Genomic DNA, 20,473 nt, shown 5'->3' with positions numbered 1-20,473 from the left:
TTGAGGGTCTTAGAGCAATTATATCAGCTATTCGATTTAAACCCAGATCTAAAAATATTGGAGTACTACGAGGGCACGCAACCAAGGCCCTCGCAAAATTATTCTCGCCCACAGATAATCTATTACATTTGGTAGGTCCCCATACATCCGCACCGTAAACAGCAGCACCCTGTGCCTTAGCCACATAAATCTTGATTGCTGGAGATACAATGTTGGATATTGATGGTGTTGATTTAATGGGGATACTAATCTTGTTTTCTTTTCAATTTGTCAGGAAACATTTAATTCTAAGTACATCATTCATCAAAGCTTAAACAACTCTCCATCTCTCTCCCTCTTTCAATCTCTTTATCACACTCACACACCCACTCATACCCATGGTAACTGTAACTTGCGCCCCCACCATGCACAGTATTTTCCTCTAAAATGTTCCTGCAAATATTACATTGATATTATTAATGATGTTATCAAAGGTGTCATGAGTGCCATAATTGTTGGGTAATGAGAAGTGCATGACGAGGGCGCGAGTAATAGTTACCTTAGGGCACGTGTTATAGTTAATGAGATAAATCTAACCATAACTGGTGAATTTCTATGGTTTTGAACTTTTAAAATGTGAACCTAACTATAATGCCCCTGTAACCTTTGTTTTTTTTAAGTAAAATATATATATACACATACATATATACACACACACATATTTTTTTTTAATAGTTTGTACCTACCTGTACATTTTTTTTTTTTTTTACAAAGCTTATGGCTTTACCATGCGTGCCTTTAGCACGAAAATGTGAGTATTTCACAGGAAAATATAAACACTTATATAAATATATAAAAAAGGTGTATACTTACCTGAAACATACTTCACTTACTTGCAAAGCCTTTCCTACGCATATGCCTTTACCATTCATGCCTTTACAACGAAATCTGTTGCAAAGGCATGCGTAATAAAGGTATATTTGTCATCAAATCCTATGTGGAAAAGGTTATGCGTGGTAATGGTACCTGCGTTGTACTGGCTGCGTTGTAAAAGCATGCATGGTAATGGTATGCGTGATTCCATCACACAACCTCTGGGAGCAGGTGAAGATGTAGGGCTCCACAACTGGGCTGACCTCTGAAGGTTCAATGCAGGCTTCAGGCAGCAAAACGTCCTTCCAGGTACTGAAGCAGTCTGGTAGAGTGCACAGCGGGTCACAGCAGCAGGCAGTCCTTTGAGTCCTTCCGCAGATCCAGTAGTGAAATTAAGAGTAGGTATGAGAGCCCTAATTTTATACCCTGGTGCCATGCTCTTGGAAGTTGGGAGATGTTTCTAGAACGATTTCCTTGAAGTTCCAGGAGTTTCCTGCCTCCTGTGTCCTGGTTCCTAGCTGGCTGTGCTCACAATACTGGATCGTTAAACATATTGTGTGGCAGCAGAGCTCAGCCTATTCAGGTGCGAGTGGCGCTGTGCTTAGCCCCGTCCCCATCAAGTCAGTTAATGGCCCATTCAGGCTCTGCTATTTCTACTATTGTGTAACTACCAGCTGAGACTTTGAGAATTCACCCTAGACAATTACACCAGTCATGTGAACTAAGGCAGGCTATAGGCACAAAGGGCTAAGGGAAGGTAAATGTCAAGTTGCTAACAGTGGCATTTTCAAACTTGTAATGATAAATCCGACTTTATCATTAAAGCGGGTGTATCACTACAAGCTCATAGATACCAACTTCTGGCTTAAGAGTTACAGCTTATTAAATCGAATAAGGAATCCCCAATTTTATCCTGTGGGAGGGTAGGCCTCACAGTAGTGAAAAGACGAATTTGGGAGTTTTTCACTACTAGGACACATAAAACTTAATCGTACATGTCATACCTTTTAATTACACAGCACACAGCCCTATGGGCTACCTTAGGGGTGACCTTTATGTAATAAATGGGCGGTTAAGGCTTGGCAAGGAGTTTTAAATGCCAAGTCGACATGGCAGTGGGACACTGCCTTCAGGCTGCAATGGCAGGCAAAGGACACGTTTTAAGGTGCTACTCAAGTGGATGGCACAATAAGTGCTGAATGCCCACTGGTAGCATTTAACCTACAGGCCCTGGGTATATGGCATTCCACTTTCCAAGGGACTTAAATGTAAATTAAATATGTCAATCCGGTATAAGCCAATCAAACCACGTTTAGGAGACTGAGCACAAGCACTTTAGCACTGGTTAGCAGTAGTCGAGAGCACAGAGTTCTAAGGCCAACGAACAAAAATCCAGCAATAAGTAGGAGGAGGAAGGCAAAATGTTAGGGGGTGACCCTATAGAGAGGGCCATTTCCAACAGGTCTGAAGGACAGGCTGTGCAATGGAAGTAAGCAAGGAAAGCTAGAGGGAAGGCATAATCTTTGCTTATTTAACATTAATGTTGGTACCTTTTTTTTCTTCAACCACAGAGATCATTTCCCACAAAAAAAAGCAGTGCCTAGCCAGACACCTGTATCACAAACAACATATGGCAGGGGTGTTTTTTTTTCTATAAGAATGAAGGTGGGATGCTACTGACATTGTAGCTCTTCGTAGTAAGTAGTGATGACAAAGCACATAGGCTATCTGTTCTTTTTGATGTTTCAGACTGCACTTCATCCACACAGAAATAGTATGTCGAATCAGTCCAGATGGCAGAACAAAAGCAAGTATGTGACTTGTCATCAAAAACTAAAATTGCATCATACTACTCAGAAAAGATGGACTTATGGAAAAGTTTTTCCTACCTGTAAAGTTCGATGGCATGCTCATCTTCCTCCCCAAACTCATCTTCATTCTCATCCAGCTCCTCCAACGTCATATCCTCATACGTTTTCACTGCAATGTATTACAACACAGTAAATCATCAATTAGCAAACAGTCCTTCAAAAGCAGTATTAGCTTTTTCTTTAAAAAAAAAACTGCCTGCAGAATAATTTACAGCATTGGTTTGCTATCTGACTGCACTGCTGATTACGAAAAAACACTTAACAAATATCTTTAAAATTCCTTCTCGCTGAAGTTGGGTTCTACTCCTTTAATATTTTCAGGAGAAAAAAAAACTTTTTGAATTTACTAATGACAGTCTTTGCAAATGATTAAGCACCTTCTGGCAGCAAGCAAAGACCCCACACTTTTGCAATAAAAAACGACATTTGCACAGACAAGAATCGAAACATTAAAGTTTGAGCTCAAGTGTTCAATCTGGCTTCCATCTGTGCTCACCCACTGACTGCTGCTGCAATATCTGCTCCGCCTCTTCTTCTGCTTCATCATTAGGCTTCTCCTTCGGAGGGAGGATCCCTTTTCTGCGGAGGATATCATTCCACTCGGTGTCTGCATTGGGGTCCTAGAAACAGAAAATGTTTTCAGATCAGCTATTAGAACAACTGCATTGCAGAAATGTTTTGCCAGCTGAAGACTTGCATAAGTACTTAGGCAAGTGTCTTGCGTCAAAGTGCTATCATTACTCCCCTCACTGTTTAAGAGGACATGGAAAGCTCAACTCTATCTTTGATAATAGTGATCATATCATGCCCATTTTTTTACTGTTTTTTGTATTTTAATTTATTCTCCTCTTTTCAGTTTCCTAAACTGTTGAACTTCCTTCTCTGTACCAGTGGCTCAAATCTCCTTAGAGAAAAGAAGGGAAGAGTATCATATTGAATATCCAGTGGCAAAAGGAGAAAACTGCCCTCTTGCTCTACTGCGAACAGTTCCATTTCAACGTTGCACACATTGAACTAACCAAGAAACCTGGAGATAAGCATTTGTCAGATCTGGAGACAGATGGCACGGCCTGGATTTGGCTACCAATCCATGCACCTCAGGCTAGACATAGGCCCTGTTACCCTCAAAGGACCACTACTAGGCTTGGTTACCCTTCACAGGACCACTACGTTTCATGAATTGTATCCTTCCTGCAAAAATGCAGGGCTTCAAGGAACTCTAGAAAATGGTTAAGGCAGTGCATGGTATGGTTTACACCAGTGTTTCTTAACCTGTGACCCGGGGACCTCGGGGGGGCTGTGACTGCTTAGAAGTGGAATATTACCAGATTGATAAAGTGCAGGCCTAAAAAAAAAAAAATCACAAATGTTACCTGCAGGTCTAGTGACTTTAATTATCTATTCAACCTAACTGTAATTTGCTTGACCCATCCTAGGCAAATATTTTATTCACCAAGTATCCTTTTTCTTCATTATCACATATGAGAGCACCTTCAAATATGTGAGTTCAGCATACCTGTTGTACAAAAAAACTCTTTTATTTGATTCAACAGACTTTACATTTGGTCCATGCATAATAAATACCTCAAATATAGGGTAGACAAGACCCCTTACTTATCTCTTAGTGCACTAATAGCATTGTAATCAGGGCAAGGGTATGAATGTGTATCAGTTCATATCTTAAAACTCTCACTTTTAATAAATCTATAAGTAAAGCAATATGTGGCAGCACACTGTCATTTACAGGCCTGCATTTTCCACTGAAATAGCCATAATCGTCCCCCCTTATATGCAGTTTTACTGATAAAACTACACAGCATATAAACCATAATGTGTATTAATCGGGTTTCAGCAAATGTTTTCATTTGCACATCACCAAGTGAAACATTCTGATTTGTTTTGATCCTATTCAAATCTTGTTTTCCCAACTTGCTTCCGAATTACAAGAAACTACTGAAATACATTTTAAAGTATCTGTACAGTTCATTTACAGGCTATTTAACTGTTGTATGCCCAGCAACAGTTCACTTTACAAAATCCTCTAACTTTGCAGTCAGGCAAAGAAAGGTGAACACCAATCTCCAGGTTAAAATAAGCAGCAAATTGTAAGAAGGCATAAACTGACATTTGCCCTCTGTCTCTGAACACACAGCAAATGTGACAAGGTAAAAACACAGAGCTGTTGACTGTTCATTCACTTTCTGAATGAAGAGAACACCTGTGCTTTGGCAGCTCAAGCTATCTCACCAGAATAGGCCAGTAAGCCCTAAAAATAGCCCAAACTGATAAATCAGACTCGTCATAGTGAATGGGAAGTTAGATTTCCCGAGGCTTGAAGTAAATGTAGAATTGAGCACTTTAAAATGCTATGTAACTGTGAATGAATTTGAAATTTTAGGTTGAAAATAGACTTAGTATCCTCAGATTGATTCATAAGAGCAGTGGAAGTGCATCAAACAGAATTCAGTAAGGGCAATGAGTGGTCTCAACTGAATTTAGAAAAGCTCCAACCTTGCCATTAAAATTATTTTTTATATCTTTTTACATTTGCTTGAGCATTAAATAACATATTTAATCATTGTGTTTTGTTTGATGAATGCTTATTTTTGTGGATTAGTTTGTGGTCCAAATCATCAGAAATGCTTATGCTTGGATCCTGGCTCCCACTAATGACACAGTGGGGGATCTCGGATTCCAATAATGATTCAGTGGGAGTCCTATGGTTCCAGTAATGTTTAAGTGGGGTTCCACAGAAATCAAAAGGATAAGAATCACTGGCTCGGACTTCTAAAACAATACCGCTTCTAAGGAAGTACTCAAACGAAATTCAGCTACTGGAATGGCTGCTTACAGAAGGAAACTGGCATGAAGCAAAATCATGTCTGTGAAACCTTAATTGGCAAAAGGAAACAGATTTATCTTTCTACCCTTATGGTAAGAATGATTTTGTAACTAGAAGATGTTCTCAGATTGAAAGAGACCGACAAAGTCCTATTGTGAATAACATTTGCAAGTGCTAGGACTACTGCATAATTAACAGTAATTTCTATTTAGAAATGTGATTTTAGGATTGAATGCAAGATAGTCACACAGGTGCAAACAAATCATAATTTACTATATTTAGGTGGCAACATAGCAGGTGCACAGAAAACAGACTCCCTTAATGGTACCCACTCTGCCGAATTGGTTCCTGATAAAGGGAAAAGGAGCTTGACCCCAAGTGGTGAAAAAAACAAATCAAAAAGTTAATGAAATAGAGACTAGTAAAATACCCTGGATCCACATGATTAGCTTATAGCAGGATGGAAGAACTATGGTGAGTTCATGTGGTGGATACACTTCTGTTAATGCTCGACTCAGAATTTAGAGGAGAGCATAGAAGAGGGAAACAATAAGGTTGAAGTGGACATGGTTCAGGGAGGACCTGGCCTGGCAGTTCGGGCTGGACTGTTCCCATGGGGAACTGGGTCAGGCCTGATTCCCATATGGCTGGGTCTATGCTGGGGTGGCATGGTGGGCAAAAAGACAATGGATTAAATCCCAGATCTCTGTGACTGGGGATGGATGTTTGCATTGTTCAACATTCCGTCTATCATCTTTTCTTTTTGCTTTTGCAGCCCTAAGTGGGAAGGGTATGCCCAGACGTGGGTCCCGTGCTCACTGTGACACAGGATTCAAGCTATTCTGGCTTATGAGGGGCGATACCCTGAAACCGGTCCCAGTATACTCTATTCCAGTCCAGGGAGGACATGGCCTGGCAGTTTGGGCTGGGCTGTCCGGTTGGGGAACAGGGTCATGACTGATATGGATGTGGCTGGGTCCCAACTGTGGCGACGTGGTGGGCAAAAAACGATGAATTAAACCCAGCTCTTTGTGATCTGGGGTGAATGTTTGCATTGTTCAGCATTCCATCCATCAGCTGTTTTTTTTTGCTTGCCTCATCATGGGATGCAACAGCGTAGTGAGGGATATACTGAATTGGATTTTCTGGATTCGTACTTTTGATCGTGGTAAGTTTGTAACTAACAGTTAACGTGAACAGTGACTGATGCAACCAAACGTTGGGTTTAACAACAGTCTCTGACTTGACCAGCCCATAAGTAAACACAAACTGCAGTGGGCCCTCTGTTCGTTGGATTGGGGATATTTAAGGTTGTCACTGATTTCTGTTCCATGTTTATTATTTGAGATGTCTCCCCATGCACTGGTCACCCAGTAACAATTTTTTTGGGGGGGTAAATGACTTGAGCCAGATATGACAATTTCTTCCAAAAAAAAAGAATATTTGCAGCAGGGTTTATGTTACACTAAGGAAGTGGTGGAACAGAAGTAGGAGCATATAAAGACTCATGCTGAATAATACTCACATGGTGAGTAGTTAGCTTTTTCAAACTCAGGGAAAATTTGCCTTAAACCACTGCTTCTCCATTGTTTTTATTTCTATTAGAAATGTGAAACTGTCCAAGTGCATGACATTGAGAATACTGGATAATCAAACAAAAACAGTTTTCTTGCACTCTAAAGATGTAACTTTTCAGCACCTATATCATGTTGTGGCGCTTTGATGAGTTTTGGCTGCACAATGTGCATGTATTTTCAACTTGCAGTGACACACACCTGGTTTGTTGCAGTGGTGTATTTCAATGGAATGGAATAGTGGGTCGGTACTGTGTCTATCTATCCTATTCCTAAAGAAATTATCTACAATTATTTTTGTGGTGGGTGCGAACAATGGCCTTTTTAAACCACCGCTGTGCACTCTTGGAATATATATTATTAATATTAGAGGGGTACAATATTTCAAACAAACTGAGCCTGGAGTGCATCGTATCTTTCAAAATGCATCTGAATATTTTCTTTAGTCGTGTCAAAAATCCAGGTAAACGTCACTGGAAAATGGTTATTCAAGTTCAGATAAATAATGAAAAGTCATTTGTTTTTTGTTCACGTCAGACAAAAGGGCTTTGGTGTTATGGCAGGAAAGCAACTATTCGAGATCATACCAAGAAGCCCTGAATGAGCACAGGGTGCAGATGTAGCACTTACTACCCATACAGGCCACGTTAGAAACCTCAGCGTTATCCTCAACTCAATTCTCACCATGACCAAGCAGGTCAACTTCGTCGCCTTCACCTGCTACCACACCCTCCTACTACTCCGAAAGATTTTCAGAGGGATACCAACCGACTGCCAGAAAACCGTAACACAAACCCTAAGAACAAGCAAACTCGACTAGTGCAATGCCCTCTATGCTGGAACTTTCAAGAACGTAAACAAAATTAGGAACGTCGCCACCAGACTCGTCCTTCACATCCCCTGCTGAGAACACATCACAGAACACCTGAAGAATCTCCACTGGCTCACTGTTGAGAAGAGGATCAACTTCAAACTCGTCATACATGCCCAGAGAGGCCTCCACAAAAGCTGACCCATCTATCTCAACCACTGCATCACCTGGTACTCCCCTTCCAGACCTCTCCGCTCGTCCCAACAGTTGCTCGCCAACGTACCCCACATAAAGAAGTCCGCAGCTGGAGGAAGATCATTCTCATACCTGGCAGCTAAAGGTTGGAACACCTTACCACCTCAGACAGTCGCCATCGCTGCCTTAGTTCAAGAAGGACCTCAAGACCTGGCTCTTCAAATGATCTCCGAGGACCTTTCCCAGTGCCTTGAGACCCTATGGGTGAGTAGTGCACTCTAGAAATGATTGATTGATTGAATGAATGAATTAAGAACAACAATGTGATGGTGTGAGTTTGGAAATGAGGGTAGGGACAGAATATTCCTCTACAAACTGGAGTATGTTTGGGTGAAGTTTGCTTTGGTAGTTAATACAAGTGAATGGGACAAAGCATTTCAAATGTAATGGTATTAAAGCTGCATTTCTAAATTAAATATTAACCTATTAAAGTATGCATGAAATACTTGAAACATTTCTCATTTAAACTAATTATGTTCAAGAATGGAGGAAAAGGCTCGTTGAAAATTAAAAAACATCCACATGCTTGTATCCTTGTGGGATGCACTGCAGACAGTTCAAATAATGATAAGCTACAATTGAGTTTTAGAAGAGATCCAGGCAGGGAGAGCTTTGTTACTACTTTGTCTGCTTCCTTTGTGATAATGTAGGAAAGGCAGAATATTGTCATATTACAGCAAGTGTGCAGAAATCACAGCTTTGCAGTTCACCATACAAAACATGATTCTGGGCAAAATGTTCTATGTGCTGCAAACTATATAATGTAAACATGTAAAGTAAAAAATGGCCCAATTAGATGTCCCCACTTCTCTCCTCATACAATCCCACCAACTGTAATCTAGTTTTAACCAGACATTACATTTCCAAAGAAATTATACACTTTTTTTCAAATTGATATTCAAACTCAGGTAACAAAATGCTTCTTTGGCTGGTTGATGACCAGTATTGTTGCTAGAAAATAGGATCATGTCACAGTTTGAGAAACCCTGCGCTTGATAAAGTTACTTTTACAGTGAACACTCAGGTCATGTTCTTTAAAACACTTGCAACTCTCCCGTCATTCCATTTAAAGCTCCGGATGGTGAGAGAAAATTACAAGTAGCTACTGATATCCAGATCGTTAGGCATCGTAGTACAATAAGCATGAAGTGACAGAATACCTCTATCTTTTTAGCCGCACTTGCTCAGTGTAGAAAGGGACACACCAATTCCTGCATGACTGAGTGAAAAGCAAAATTTTGAAGAAAAATGATAAAAACTCTCACAATATAAGAAATGGAAAGCTATTAACCGACCCGCCACCTGGTGCCAGTTTTTGATTTGCTGCCCACTGGTACTCTGACTCATTACATACAGTCATCTTCCAAAAACAAAAATCTGTTACCTTTTGTTCAACTATGGACATTTCCCATACAAGACCGGAAGCAACCATGATTATAGAAGACAAGCAAATAAGTCCTCGCTGGCTTATGGTATGAAAGCTGTTTAGAATTATATAGTACAATTCACCAAACAATGTCAAGGTAAAAGATTTCTGTAAACAGTGCGATGTGACCGTCTTTGATGGAGGCTCTGTATAATCATCAGAGCGCTGAAATGCGTCAACACCAGATACAACACCACAAACACCTTGCACCATTTGCAAATGGTTGTGCTGATATATATGGATTATTTCAGATCACCAGACAATTATTCTGGGCTATTCTAGATCTCGCAATTGCTCTAATATATTCCATTACCTCCAATTTGTGTTAATTCCTTTAACACCACCATAAAATTCTTAACAATTTGCTTTACTCTTGTGAACTTTTCCATGCTGAATGATCCACGGTTACCGCGGATGAACAAGAACTACTCCATGTGCAAATAAAGATTTTCGCACTGAAACATTTATCCAACTGTTAGATTCAGATCTAAAACACCTGTCCGAAAAAAGGGGGTGTAACTAGCAGCTTGGACTGACTTGCAAATTTGCTCTAGGTCCAGCATTCATTTTACATGCCTCTCTGTCTTGTAACTGAACTATGTAACAGAAATACTAACATTGATGCAGATATTATGTAATTGTAGCCTAATAATTTTCACCGGAGTAATATGTGGTCCTTATCCAAATAGGATTCACTTCTTCTTCAATCGCTTGAAACACCTCTGCATGTTTTTAGATTAGAAATGGAGGGTTAGGAGAAGTGTACAGGGGTGTAATGGCTCCACACTGCACAATGATGCATTTTTAAAACAGACACCCGGCCTACCCCGTATAAGTTCTACTAGCATCCCAGTGGATGGATTTGAAAGCAACAGATGACAGAAGTACAACCAAACTTTAGGATAAATCCGAAAAAAAGTAATTATTAGATAAAAACGCCAGGCAAACAAAATATTAATTTATTTTAGAAATGTTCTAAAATAGTATACAGCTACCAGTACTGAGATGAGCAAAAGCTAAAGCAACTAACTTTGCCAACAGCCAACATACAGATACTAAAGCCCCCTCGTTCACAGACTTAGTTTTCTGACTCAGCATAACAACAGAATGCGCCCAGACTTACAACAATGCAATCGAGTGAAACTACACAACCCCAAAATGAGAGCCTACTACAACACAAGCCAGCCTGACCTTTGCTGCAGAGCACGGATGACAGGGTGTTTTATTGTAAACTGAATCTACTGGCCATCCTGCTATAATTAAATCCGGATAATGAGTGGTCAGGAGAGGCTCCGACGAAGACCCCCACAGTCAAATGAATCAAGATGTTGCTCCTGTGGGAGAGAAATTTTGAAGCTCGGTCCTATTTAATGACCACTATCCATCAGTTAAGTGGAGCAGCCATCAGCAAGACGCCAAAGTGCCTTTGACATTCATTATTGCAATCCGCCGAACGACGACCACATGCTTCTGATAATTCCAGGGTGAGAAAGACCCCTGAGAGACCAACCAATTAAAAGGAAGGCAGGATCCATCCTGAGAGGCGGCTACTGTTTCTGAGCCGACGGATACACTTGGCAGCAGCTTGTTCTTCTGTACAAGGGCATTCAATGCAAGGCCAGGTGGAAATAAAACCACCGAACGGACTTGTTCTCCCTATTCAAAAGCGTCGAGTTTAAAATAAAATGTTTCAGCTACATATTGGCAATCGCCATTACTCGGAGTCCTGCTCTTCTGCGTCACAATTCTTACTTGTGAGGCGACTGTTTGCCAACCTGAACAACCGCCGTTTAAAGTGGACAATAAAAAAAATGATCTTTGCTTTTAGTAAGGGTACAGGAATATTCGGCCCCACATCAACTTTTTTAGGTATTTTACCAATGACCAAACCACACAGGAACAGAATCCTGGAGCCGCAATGCGAGGGAGGGACATAATGGAACGCTTTTTCAAACTTTTCAAGGTGGCATCTTGGAATGAGTTTTCTTATCCTTCAAGACAAATAGTTTCGAGAAGGCCACCATGCAAGTGTAAATGCAACATGTAAGGGAAAAAGCATTGGCAAATCCATTAGGTCTGCAATCCAGTGTCACGGGGAAGACCTACTGACTGCTGATGCCGTTTTTTTTAGCACTGATCTTTCAGACGCTTTTGTCTGCATTCACTCTCCCTTACACAAACAGGCATTGGAAAAGCTAACAGCACAAAAGCTGTACCCTTCACTTTGCCAATGCTTGTTACTTACCTTAATATTTAGAATTCTCATCATTAGCCCACCTTCTAGCCTATTCAAGCTAAAGAAGCAGGGCTGATACACCACACTAAGTAGCCTTAAACAGGATGACTTGCATCAGGAATTAATCAAGAACTCAGAGTTCAACATTTTCACACGACTTTTGAGTGATTAAATTATTCTGAACCCATCTCTGAAATGGCTGAAGCCAAATTGGGAACTTATCATTATAAATTTGCATAAGCATACCTTCTGAGATCGCTTCACTTACAGTTAAAATCTCCTAATAAGGAGCAGGTGGACATGTCTTGCTAATGGCGACTATTTTTTTTTACAGTATATAAATAACATTGCGTACACTGACGTTTCTCATGGGTCGATTCCGCAAATGTGTTTTGACTTAGAAAAAGCAGGGACTTATTTAAGATTGTTAGGACAATAAACTTGAAAACAATTTTCGAATGCTCAGAAGTGCTGTAAGAACAAACATGAACAGTTGTCATGTGGGATTCATTAGAAAGGGAAGTATACATAGATGTTACCAGTGTGAATAAATGATTTATTTTTTATTGTGCAGTTACATAAGCCTTATTGGATTAATCAATAAATTCACACACCATCACTCTTTGCAAAGGATTCTAGGTGTATCCAAATTAATTTATTTTGAGTAAAATCAAATAATAAAATTAAGACAGTGAAGTGCTCTTGGTGAAGCAAATATTTACTGTTTGCCGGAAAACCACATAAGCATCAGGTTGCATATCCAGTTTTGCAGATAGGGAATCCTTCATAAATTACTAAAACAAATGTAAGCTTGATCACACTACAACCACAGATTTAGCAGCGATGTCTCAATCCTCCATTAACTGTACTGATTTCATCAAGAGTTTACCATCTGTCTCTACACTCTCTAATGAATATTACTATTTCCCCCCCACCAGAGATGTTGGCATTGTGAAGTCTCGGAGCAGGAAGTGAACCCTGGGTCAGAGATCTCCTAATTTTTCTCCAATGGCCATAAGTCCCTTCTCCCTTGGTGCACTGCATCGGCATATTAAGCCCACCCTCCCCCCGGTAGTATTTGACTAACGTGCCTCACAATCTCGTCTGTTTTCACTGATTAATGCAGGATGAAATATAATAGGGTCAGGAAGAGGGGTTCATCTTGATCAAATTATCGACAGTGCTGGAAAGTAGGTGGTCCTGCTGGATCCCAGTTCTCTAAGCCATTTCTGGACCGGATATGGGATCTGGCCGACCCAGAGAAATATGATGAAGTTGCCCTGGTGTAATTTCCTAACACCAGGACACAATTCATAAGCACCCACACATTGTCTGCTTTCCATTTTAGAGTAGCAACCTACAGGCGATGAAGGGGCTTTCTTGTTTAATCTTCCAGCTGGGCCCAAAAAAGGTCTGATCAAAGGGGCCATCAGCCCTTCTTCCACTGAGGAATCATTCGGACCAGGAGTCACCTCGAGCTTAACAGTACTAATGCAAAGAACACCGCTTATCACTTTATAAGTACTTTAAATTAACTATGACTCAGAGGCACGATTTTCAGTTTGTTCAACCCCTCTTTGTAAGAGATGGGCATGCACTGTAAGAATGCCAGATGAATATGCGTGTATGAGTAATTACACAAATAATGATTTCAATGCCACCTACAATTTTTTTCATGTAATTCTTTACTAGATCTACTCATCCCAATGTAGGGTGTCAGAATGTTTTACATCCAAACAGACCCAATAAATCATAACTGTGTAAATCAATGTACATGAAATGTTACGTAAGACAAAGAGTGTTCTAAGGTGTAAAAAAAAAAAAAATCACAGATCGTGCGTACTTGTTGACATTATATGTTAAGAGTGAATGGTCTGGAGGTGTGGCTAGGACGCGAAGATGGTGGACGTATAAATCGGTCGCTCTGCGTCGGCCCGATATTATCCTGTTAATCCATATTAGGGCTAAATTATAAACTGACCCACAGTGAATGGCGGTTAATCACAACCCCCGCCCCTCACCACCCACCACAGGGGCTGGTGATTTCAGACGGCTGGAGCAGAGGTGGAACACAATGGACGGAGGCCTGGCACGGCTGCAAGATGGCGGGTCAGTGTTGCCAGATTTTTAGAGCATTCTCTAGCCCAAAGCCAACGAAAAAGTAGCCCAAAGTAGCCCAATTTTGCTACTTTATTGAAGAGATGAGTAGATGGAGCAGTAGATGGATATTTGTGGCTGGACAGTCTTACAGAAGTGGTAAGCGCAGAATTTCTGCTCTTGCAAACTGTATTTCTTCTCTCATTCTTGAAGCGTGCAACCCGCACAAACCAATTTTTCCTGCACAACTGGAAAAAATATTGCCTAATTGTGCCTGATCTAGCCCAATCTGTCAACACTGTGGCGGGTGCGGAGGACGGCAGACAGCGCAGCTGCAGGAGATGCAACTCACCCTGAGGGGTCCACAGTGAAGGTGCTGTGCTGGTGCTTTCGTGACAGCGCTCTGGGGAGACTGGGGGTGCAGGGCGGCACCCAACGCCTGGCTGCCTCGGACCTCACCGGGCAGGTGGGCTGAGATGGGCCTACGGTGCAGGCCGGAGAGACGCACCCAAATTTGCTGGGTGGTGCCGGCCCAGAAGAAGAGGTGAGTCGGTCGAGCCTTGAGCAGCCGGCATCCAAAGAGCTGAGCGCTGAGTGAGCTGGACGAGTGTTGCTGGAGGCAGGGGGTGGATCTGAATGCTAGTGGCTCGTGGCCTGCCCGGGGCCTGTTGAGAGGAGACACAGGAACTCCGTCTGCAGTTTGGGCGCATGGGGGCTAAGACGCACCAATATGAAATGAATCCTCCCCCGCCCTATGCGTGGGCCTCCCCCCCAAAAAGAAAAAGGAAAACAATAATGGGTTGAACTGTTTAAAAGCTCCAGGTGCGAAACATGTATCATTTTCACAAGCAGAGATCTGAAGATTACAAGGCCCAATTAAGGTTCATTAATAAACATTGCAACCCCCTACAAAACGATCACGACCACTTAAAGAATAACACTGTTTAATACAAAGGGATGTTGCTGCCTTGGAACCGCTAGAAAGCGGTCTTCCCCTGACTAAGAAGAAGGGGGAGGAAGTGTACCCTACCATCCCTTGAGGATCCTACTGGATGCCTAACTGCAAGGTAACACCCAATATACATCCATAAACACCCTGCCAGGTGGGAACCTACTCCGAACCAGAAAGTAGTGCTGACAAGGCTTACGCAGGCAATTGGGGAACCCCAAAAGTCTACAATGGGCAAGGCAAGACATAAACTACTGCTCTTGGCACCCTGCCCCTACTAGGTGAGGTAGGCAACGACGACCCCTCTAAAGGTCCCATCCACTCGCATTTTGACAAAGTCCTGGCCGCAATACCAGATACTAAATCCACATCGCAGCAGGGTATAAGAGTGATATCTGTAGGATTGAGACTGTTGGGAGCAGAGCACCAAAAATTGGCAGATCGTGTTAAAGGGTTGAATCCACAATCGAAGACATTAAACCTGAACACTAAGTACTATCCCGCAATGTCCAAGACCTTACTGAAAGGGTGAGAATTTTAGAAAACAGAGCAGAAGATACAGAAGGGCATAACTGATGCAACAACATTCGGGACTGGAGTTCCCCGAGGGGGCGGAAGAACCAGACATGATTACTTTCTTGGAAAACTGGCTCCGGACAGGTGTGGCCCCAGACTGCCTTACTTCGTTCTTTATCCTGGAGAGGGCTCGTAGGGTGCCGGCGAGCCTGCTGGGATGCCTGCTGCCACCTGTGGTGGCAAGATTACTGCACTTCAGGGATAGAGACATTATACTCCAAAAAGCACGAGACAACGGCCCCTTTAGGATAGACAACAGCAAAGTTCTAGTATTCCCAGACTTCACGGCAAAGGTGCAGTCCCACCAAGCGTCCTATCAGGAGGTTAAGAAAGCCCTCAGTGAGGAGGGCATACAATATTCGCTGATGTTCCCGGTGATGTTACGGATCACTCTTGACGGAGCCACTAACTTTTGCAATACCCTGGAGGAGGTATGGACATGGGTGGAGGCATGTAAGGAGGGTGTATGACTTCCAAGGCCTGGACATGGAGCCATGGGCACCCGAAGACACCCAAGAAAGAGGACCGGAAGAGACAACGAGAAGTCCTGCAGACTGAACGAGAAAAAGCAGCAGCACTACAAGCAGTGGCAGAAATAGAGCTAACACAAAAGACTGAAAGGGAAATAGCCATGACCTCGGAGCACGGCTAGAACACCTTGGGATCGGAGGCCTCAAACTCCACCGGGGATGCTATGCCTAAGGTAACTCCTCAGACGTCTGAGGAGTTGATACAACAGATACTCTGAGTGGTCAAACGGGCACTGATCTTTGGCATGGCACTTTAGGCTGCTGGGGTCTGGGCAGGGCTCTGGATTTGGGTGACCTGGTGAAGGGAGAAAATGACGCACTGGGGGCCAGTAGTAGTACTAATAATTCAAATCCCTTGGGATCCTGTGATGCCTCTATGTGAAACATCCTGGCCTGAATCAGAGCCCAGGAGAACATCCCCCTATTTGATCGGACTACCCCTGCCAAGTAACTGGAGGTGGTGATCTTCGACTAATGTTCTCATGTTACAAGTTTGGACAGCAAGCCGTTGCTGGGCTGCCCTTGGGTGGGGGAGTTTGTTGGGGAAATTGTTATTGTTGGTCATGGGGGTCTCTGTGGGGTCTGCTGACTGGGTGGGTGGAGTGGGGAGAACAGGTGATATATATCTGGCTCCTGTATACTCAATCGAACAACTGGCTAATAGTAGAAATACAATAACTTTTATTTCCTGGAACATTAGGGGGATGGGGTCTGCAGCTAAACGGTATATCATTCATAGATACTTAAGGAGACATGGCACACAGATAGTTATGCTGCAAGAAACACATCAGAACACAGAAATAGAGCGACTGCGCCATAGGTGGCGAGGTAAGCTCAATGCAACGGCATATTCTGCTTACTCCTGAGAGATACTGATATGGATAAGGGCAGGCGTACCCTTTGAGTGTCTACACTCCTTGATAGATAAAGACGGTTGATATGTATTGGTCAAAGGTAGACTAATGGGCAGGGAAATCACATTGGGCTGTATATATGCCCCGAATCAACACCAAGGGTAATTCATAGACGGGCTCTCTACCCCACTAGCCACCATGGGGACAGGGGACTTTTTACAAGGATGCAATTTTAATTGCGTAGCAGATGTAGATCTAGACCGGTCTACGCCTTTCCTGTTGGAAGCGCCTGCTCGTAGAGTCACAAGGGAATTTCAACAATGGCTACATCTCTGGGATCTGACAGAAATCTGGAGAATACAACACAACCAAGTACCCGAATACTCCTAATACTTGCACATATCTACCTTGAACACCAGGCTGGATATGTTCACATGCTTCACAACTCTGGAACAACATGTGCTGCATACAGAATATCTCAGGTGCACACTGTCTGACCATAGCCCTCTGTTATTGAAGTTCCAGCCTATAGTAGACTGCCCAGTGACCCCCCTGTTGAGGCTTTACCCTTTTCATGCTGGAAGATACTTGCTTGACCACCTCACTAAGGACAGCCATTGATGAATATTTCGAACATAGCCAGGGGTTGGCATCCATTGCACTTATGGAGTGGGATTTACTGAAGGTAGTAGTGCAAGGGCATTGCATTGGACAAGAGGTGGAAGCTTGAGGGGATTACCCCTGCCAAGTAACTGGAGGTGGTGATCTTCGACTAATGTTCTCATGTTACAAGTTTGGACAGCAAGCCGTTGCTGGGCTGCCCTAGGGTGGGGGAGTTTGTTGGGGATATTGTTATTGTTGGTCGTGGGGGTCTCGGTGGGGTCTGCTGACTGGGGGGGTGGAGTGGGGAGAACAGGTGATATATATCTGCCTCCTGTATACTCAATCGAACAACTGGCTAATAGTAGAAATTCAATAACTTTTATTTCCTGGAACATTAGGGGGATAGGGTCTGCAGCTAACTCTCTAGTGAACTCAACAAGTTAAAGGCCAGGTTTCATGAACTAGATAATCAATTGGATATAGAGGAGGGTGCCCAAGAATTACACAGGGAAAACTACTGTAAGGCACTTGAACAGCAATGCTGCCTCGATTATAAAGACTGCCACCTATATAATAAAAGTGCATGATGAAGAGGGTAAAGCAGGCAGGTTGTTGGCTTGGTTGACTAGAACGGACACACAGAATAGACTGATCACGCAGATAAGAACGACAGGGGGAGACCTCAAGCACTCTCCGAGGGCCATCAACACGGCTTTCCGGGAATTTTATGAAAAACGTTATAGTGCTCCAGAGCATGTCTCTGTTGGAGAGTTGAACGAGTTCCTGGCCCCTATACCTCTGAGAGAGCTGGACCCAGAAGTCAAGAGAATAATAGGAGGCCCAGTGACAGCTCTAGAGATAAAGGCAGCTATTAAAGAGATAGCATCTGGTAAGACCCTAGGTCCAGATGGCCTCCCAACGGAGTTTTATGCTGCATTCTCCTGTGTACTGGTTTCTAATATGGACTTGCTATAGGCAGAATCTTTGCACGGGGGCACTTTACCAGAGACCACCAGAGATGCGCTTGTGATCCCTCTGCCCATGTTCAATATGGCAGACGCTGCCCCGCTCCGTTCCACTCACTCTCCATGAAAAATCTAGACTTCAAAATTCTTAGCAAAGTGCTAGCCCTGTGGCTGCTCCCTCATATTCATGGCTTGGTACACCCAGACCAAAATGGGTTCATCCCAGCTAGGAGCACTTTTCTTAATCTTAATAGACTGTATAACATATCAGACTATCCAGAAGTATGCTCCCATCCAGAGGCAGCCGTGATGTTGGTGAACCGTGAAAAGGCCTTCAATTCCATCCGATGGGATTTTCTGTTTGCAGCCATGCTCAAAATGGGATTAGGTGAGGATTGGGTGAAGTGGGTCAGACTACCATATGCACACCCCACAACTAGGATGAAAACAAGTGACACAGTCTCAGCCCGATATGAGATACTTTGGGGAACTGTACATGGGTGCCCCTTATCCCTCCCTCTATTGTTTGTGTTGGCCACTGAGCTTTTAGCAGCACTCTTCTACAGAGAGAGATGGGAGGTGTCGTTGGGGAGACTTCCCTGACTCTGAATGGCAAAAGGTCCTGGCTTACCCACGCAGAGTTTCCCATAATACCAGACTAACATACATTCAATTTAAGTATACAGACAAGACATACTTGACCCCTCCACAGGCTATTGGTCATCTATGGGGGAGGACCGAGACCATGACTGAAGTGTGCAACCCCAGATGCAGATTATGGACATATGGTATGAAGCTGTCCCGAAGTCCATCCATGTTGGATAACCATGACAGACACTCTTTCAGATGCATTGGGCCTTTTCTTCCTTGCACAGTGGAGATGTGCTTGTTGTGGCTGTTTACCAGACCAAAACTCAGGAAGGCGGGGACTAGATTTATTGAACCTTCCTGCACTCTCCCCCCCCCCCCTCACCCCCCCCCCCATCACGGGCCCTACCTATCAGTGATAAGTCACTGCAGAAGTTTAGTGGTCCAGGTTCGGAACGCTTTGGGCTCTACTAGCCCAGTATAACAAGGCGACCTGCAGGAAAACACACAGGTTGGTTTAAATTTACTGTTATGATATTGAAAAACTAACCTTGTCTTGTAAGGGTCACTGCATCCTTCGTACTTTCAGGTTTTGGAGAGCACACCACACAAAGTGCAGACGAATTAGCACTGCAGTGTTATATGCCTGTAGAACTGAATGCTGTAATATGTCCCATTGGGTGAAATAGAACTCGATGAAGATGTAAAATACAAATGAAAAGAAGGCTTATAACTGTATATTACTGTATGCTGTATACTTTTGAAAATGCCAATAAAAACAAGGGTAAAAAAAAAAAAAAGAAGAGTAAATGATCTGGAGAAACACAAAGGCCCTCATTATGTCAATGGCGGTAATGAACGCCTGTTGTCGTGGCGACGGCTGCCAAAACACCGTCGCCGAGGCTACCTACAGTTTGACATATGACCGTAGACGGAATTCCACCAGAAGGATGGCAGAATTCAGGCTATGGTCATGGTGGCGGACAGCGGTAAGGTGGTGCTGCTGCCAGCAGCAGCGCCATGCCAGTAGACCGCTGCAGACTGTATGATGACCCATGATACGGCCTGGTGGTGTTCTACTGGCTGCAGCGCCACATCCCGTCTCCTGCCAGAGGACACCCTACAAGCAGGTAAGTTGGGTGCTCTGACAAGGGGGGGGAGAGGTGTAGAGTGTGTGGGTGTATGTGTCTGTCTGCATGCATGCGGTGTGTGGCGTGCGGAATGCGTGTGTGCATGAATGGGTGTGAGTGTACGTGTATGTTGTGTTGTGTGAATGCGTGTGTGCTTGTATGTATGTCAGTGTGTGTGGATGTGTGTGTGAATGTATGTATGCATGAGTAGGTGAATGTGGGTATGAGCATGTGTATGTTGGTGTGTGAATGTGCGTGTATGTCATTGGGGGTAGGGGAGGACTCTGGGGAGGGGGACGGGGAGACCTCATCAG

General features: G+C 43.2%; 1 protein-coding gene across 1 annotated transcript in view; it reads right to left on the bottom strand.

Annotated features, from left to right (window-relative positions):
• Window positions 1-20,473, bottom strand: part of PDCL3 (phosducin like 3) — an 89,019-nt gene that overhangs the window by 61,213 nt on the left and 7,333 nt on the right. The window contains exons 2-3 of the mRNA XM_069204402.1: window positions 3,220-3,343; window positions 2,742-2,832 (exon numbers count right to left, since the gene is read on the bottom strand). Of these exons, the coding sequence (XP_069060503.1) occupies window positions 2,742-2,832; window positions 3,220-3,343 (215 nt within the window). The remainder of the gene's footprint in view (window positions 1-2,741; window positions 2,833-3,219; window positions 3,344-20,473) is intronic.

The sequence above is a fragment of the Pleurodeles waltl genome, chromosome 8 (assembly GCF_031143425.1).
Source record: "Pleurodeles waltl isolate 20211129_DDA chromosome 8, aPleWal1.hap1.20221129, whole genome shotgun sequence".
Lineage (NCBI taxonomy): Eukaryota > Metazoa > Chordata > Amphibia > Caudata > Salamandridae > Pleurodeles > Pleurodeles waltl.
This window is presented reverse-complemented; position numbering and strand designations above follow the sequence as displayed.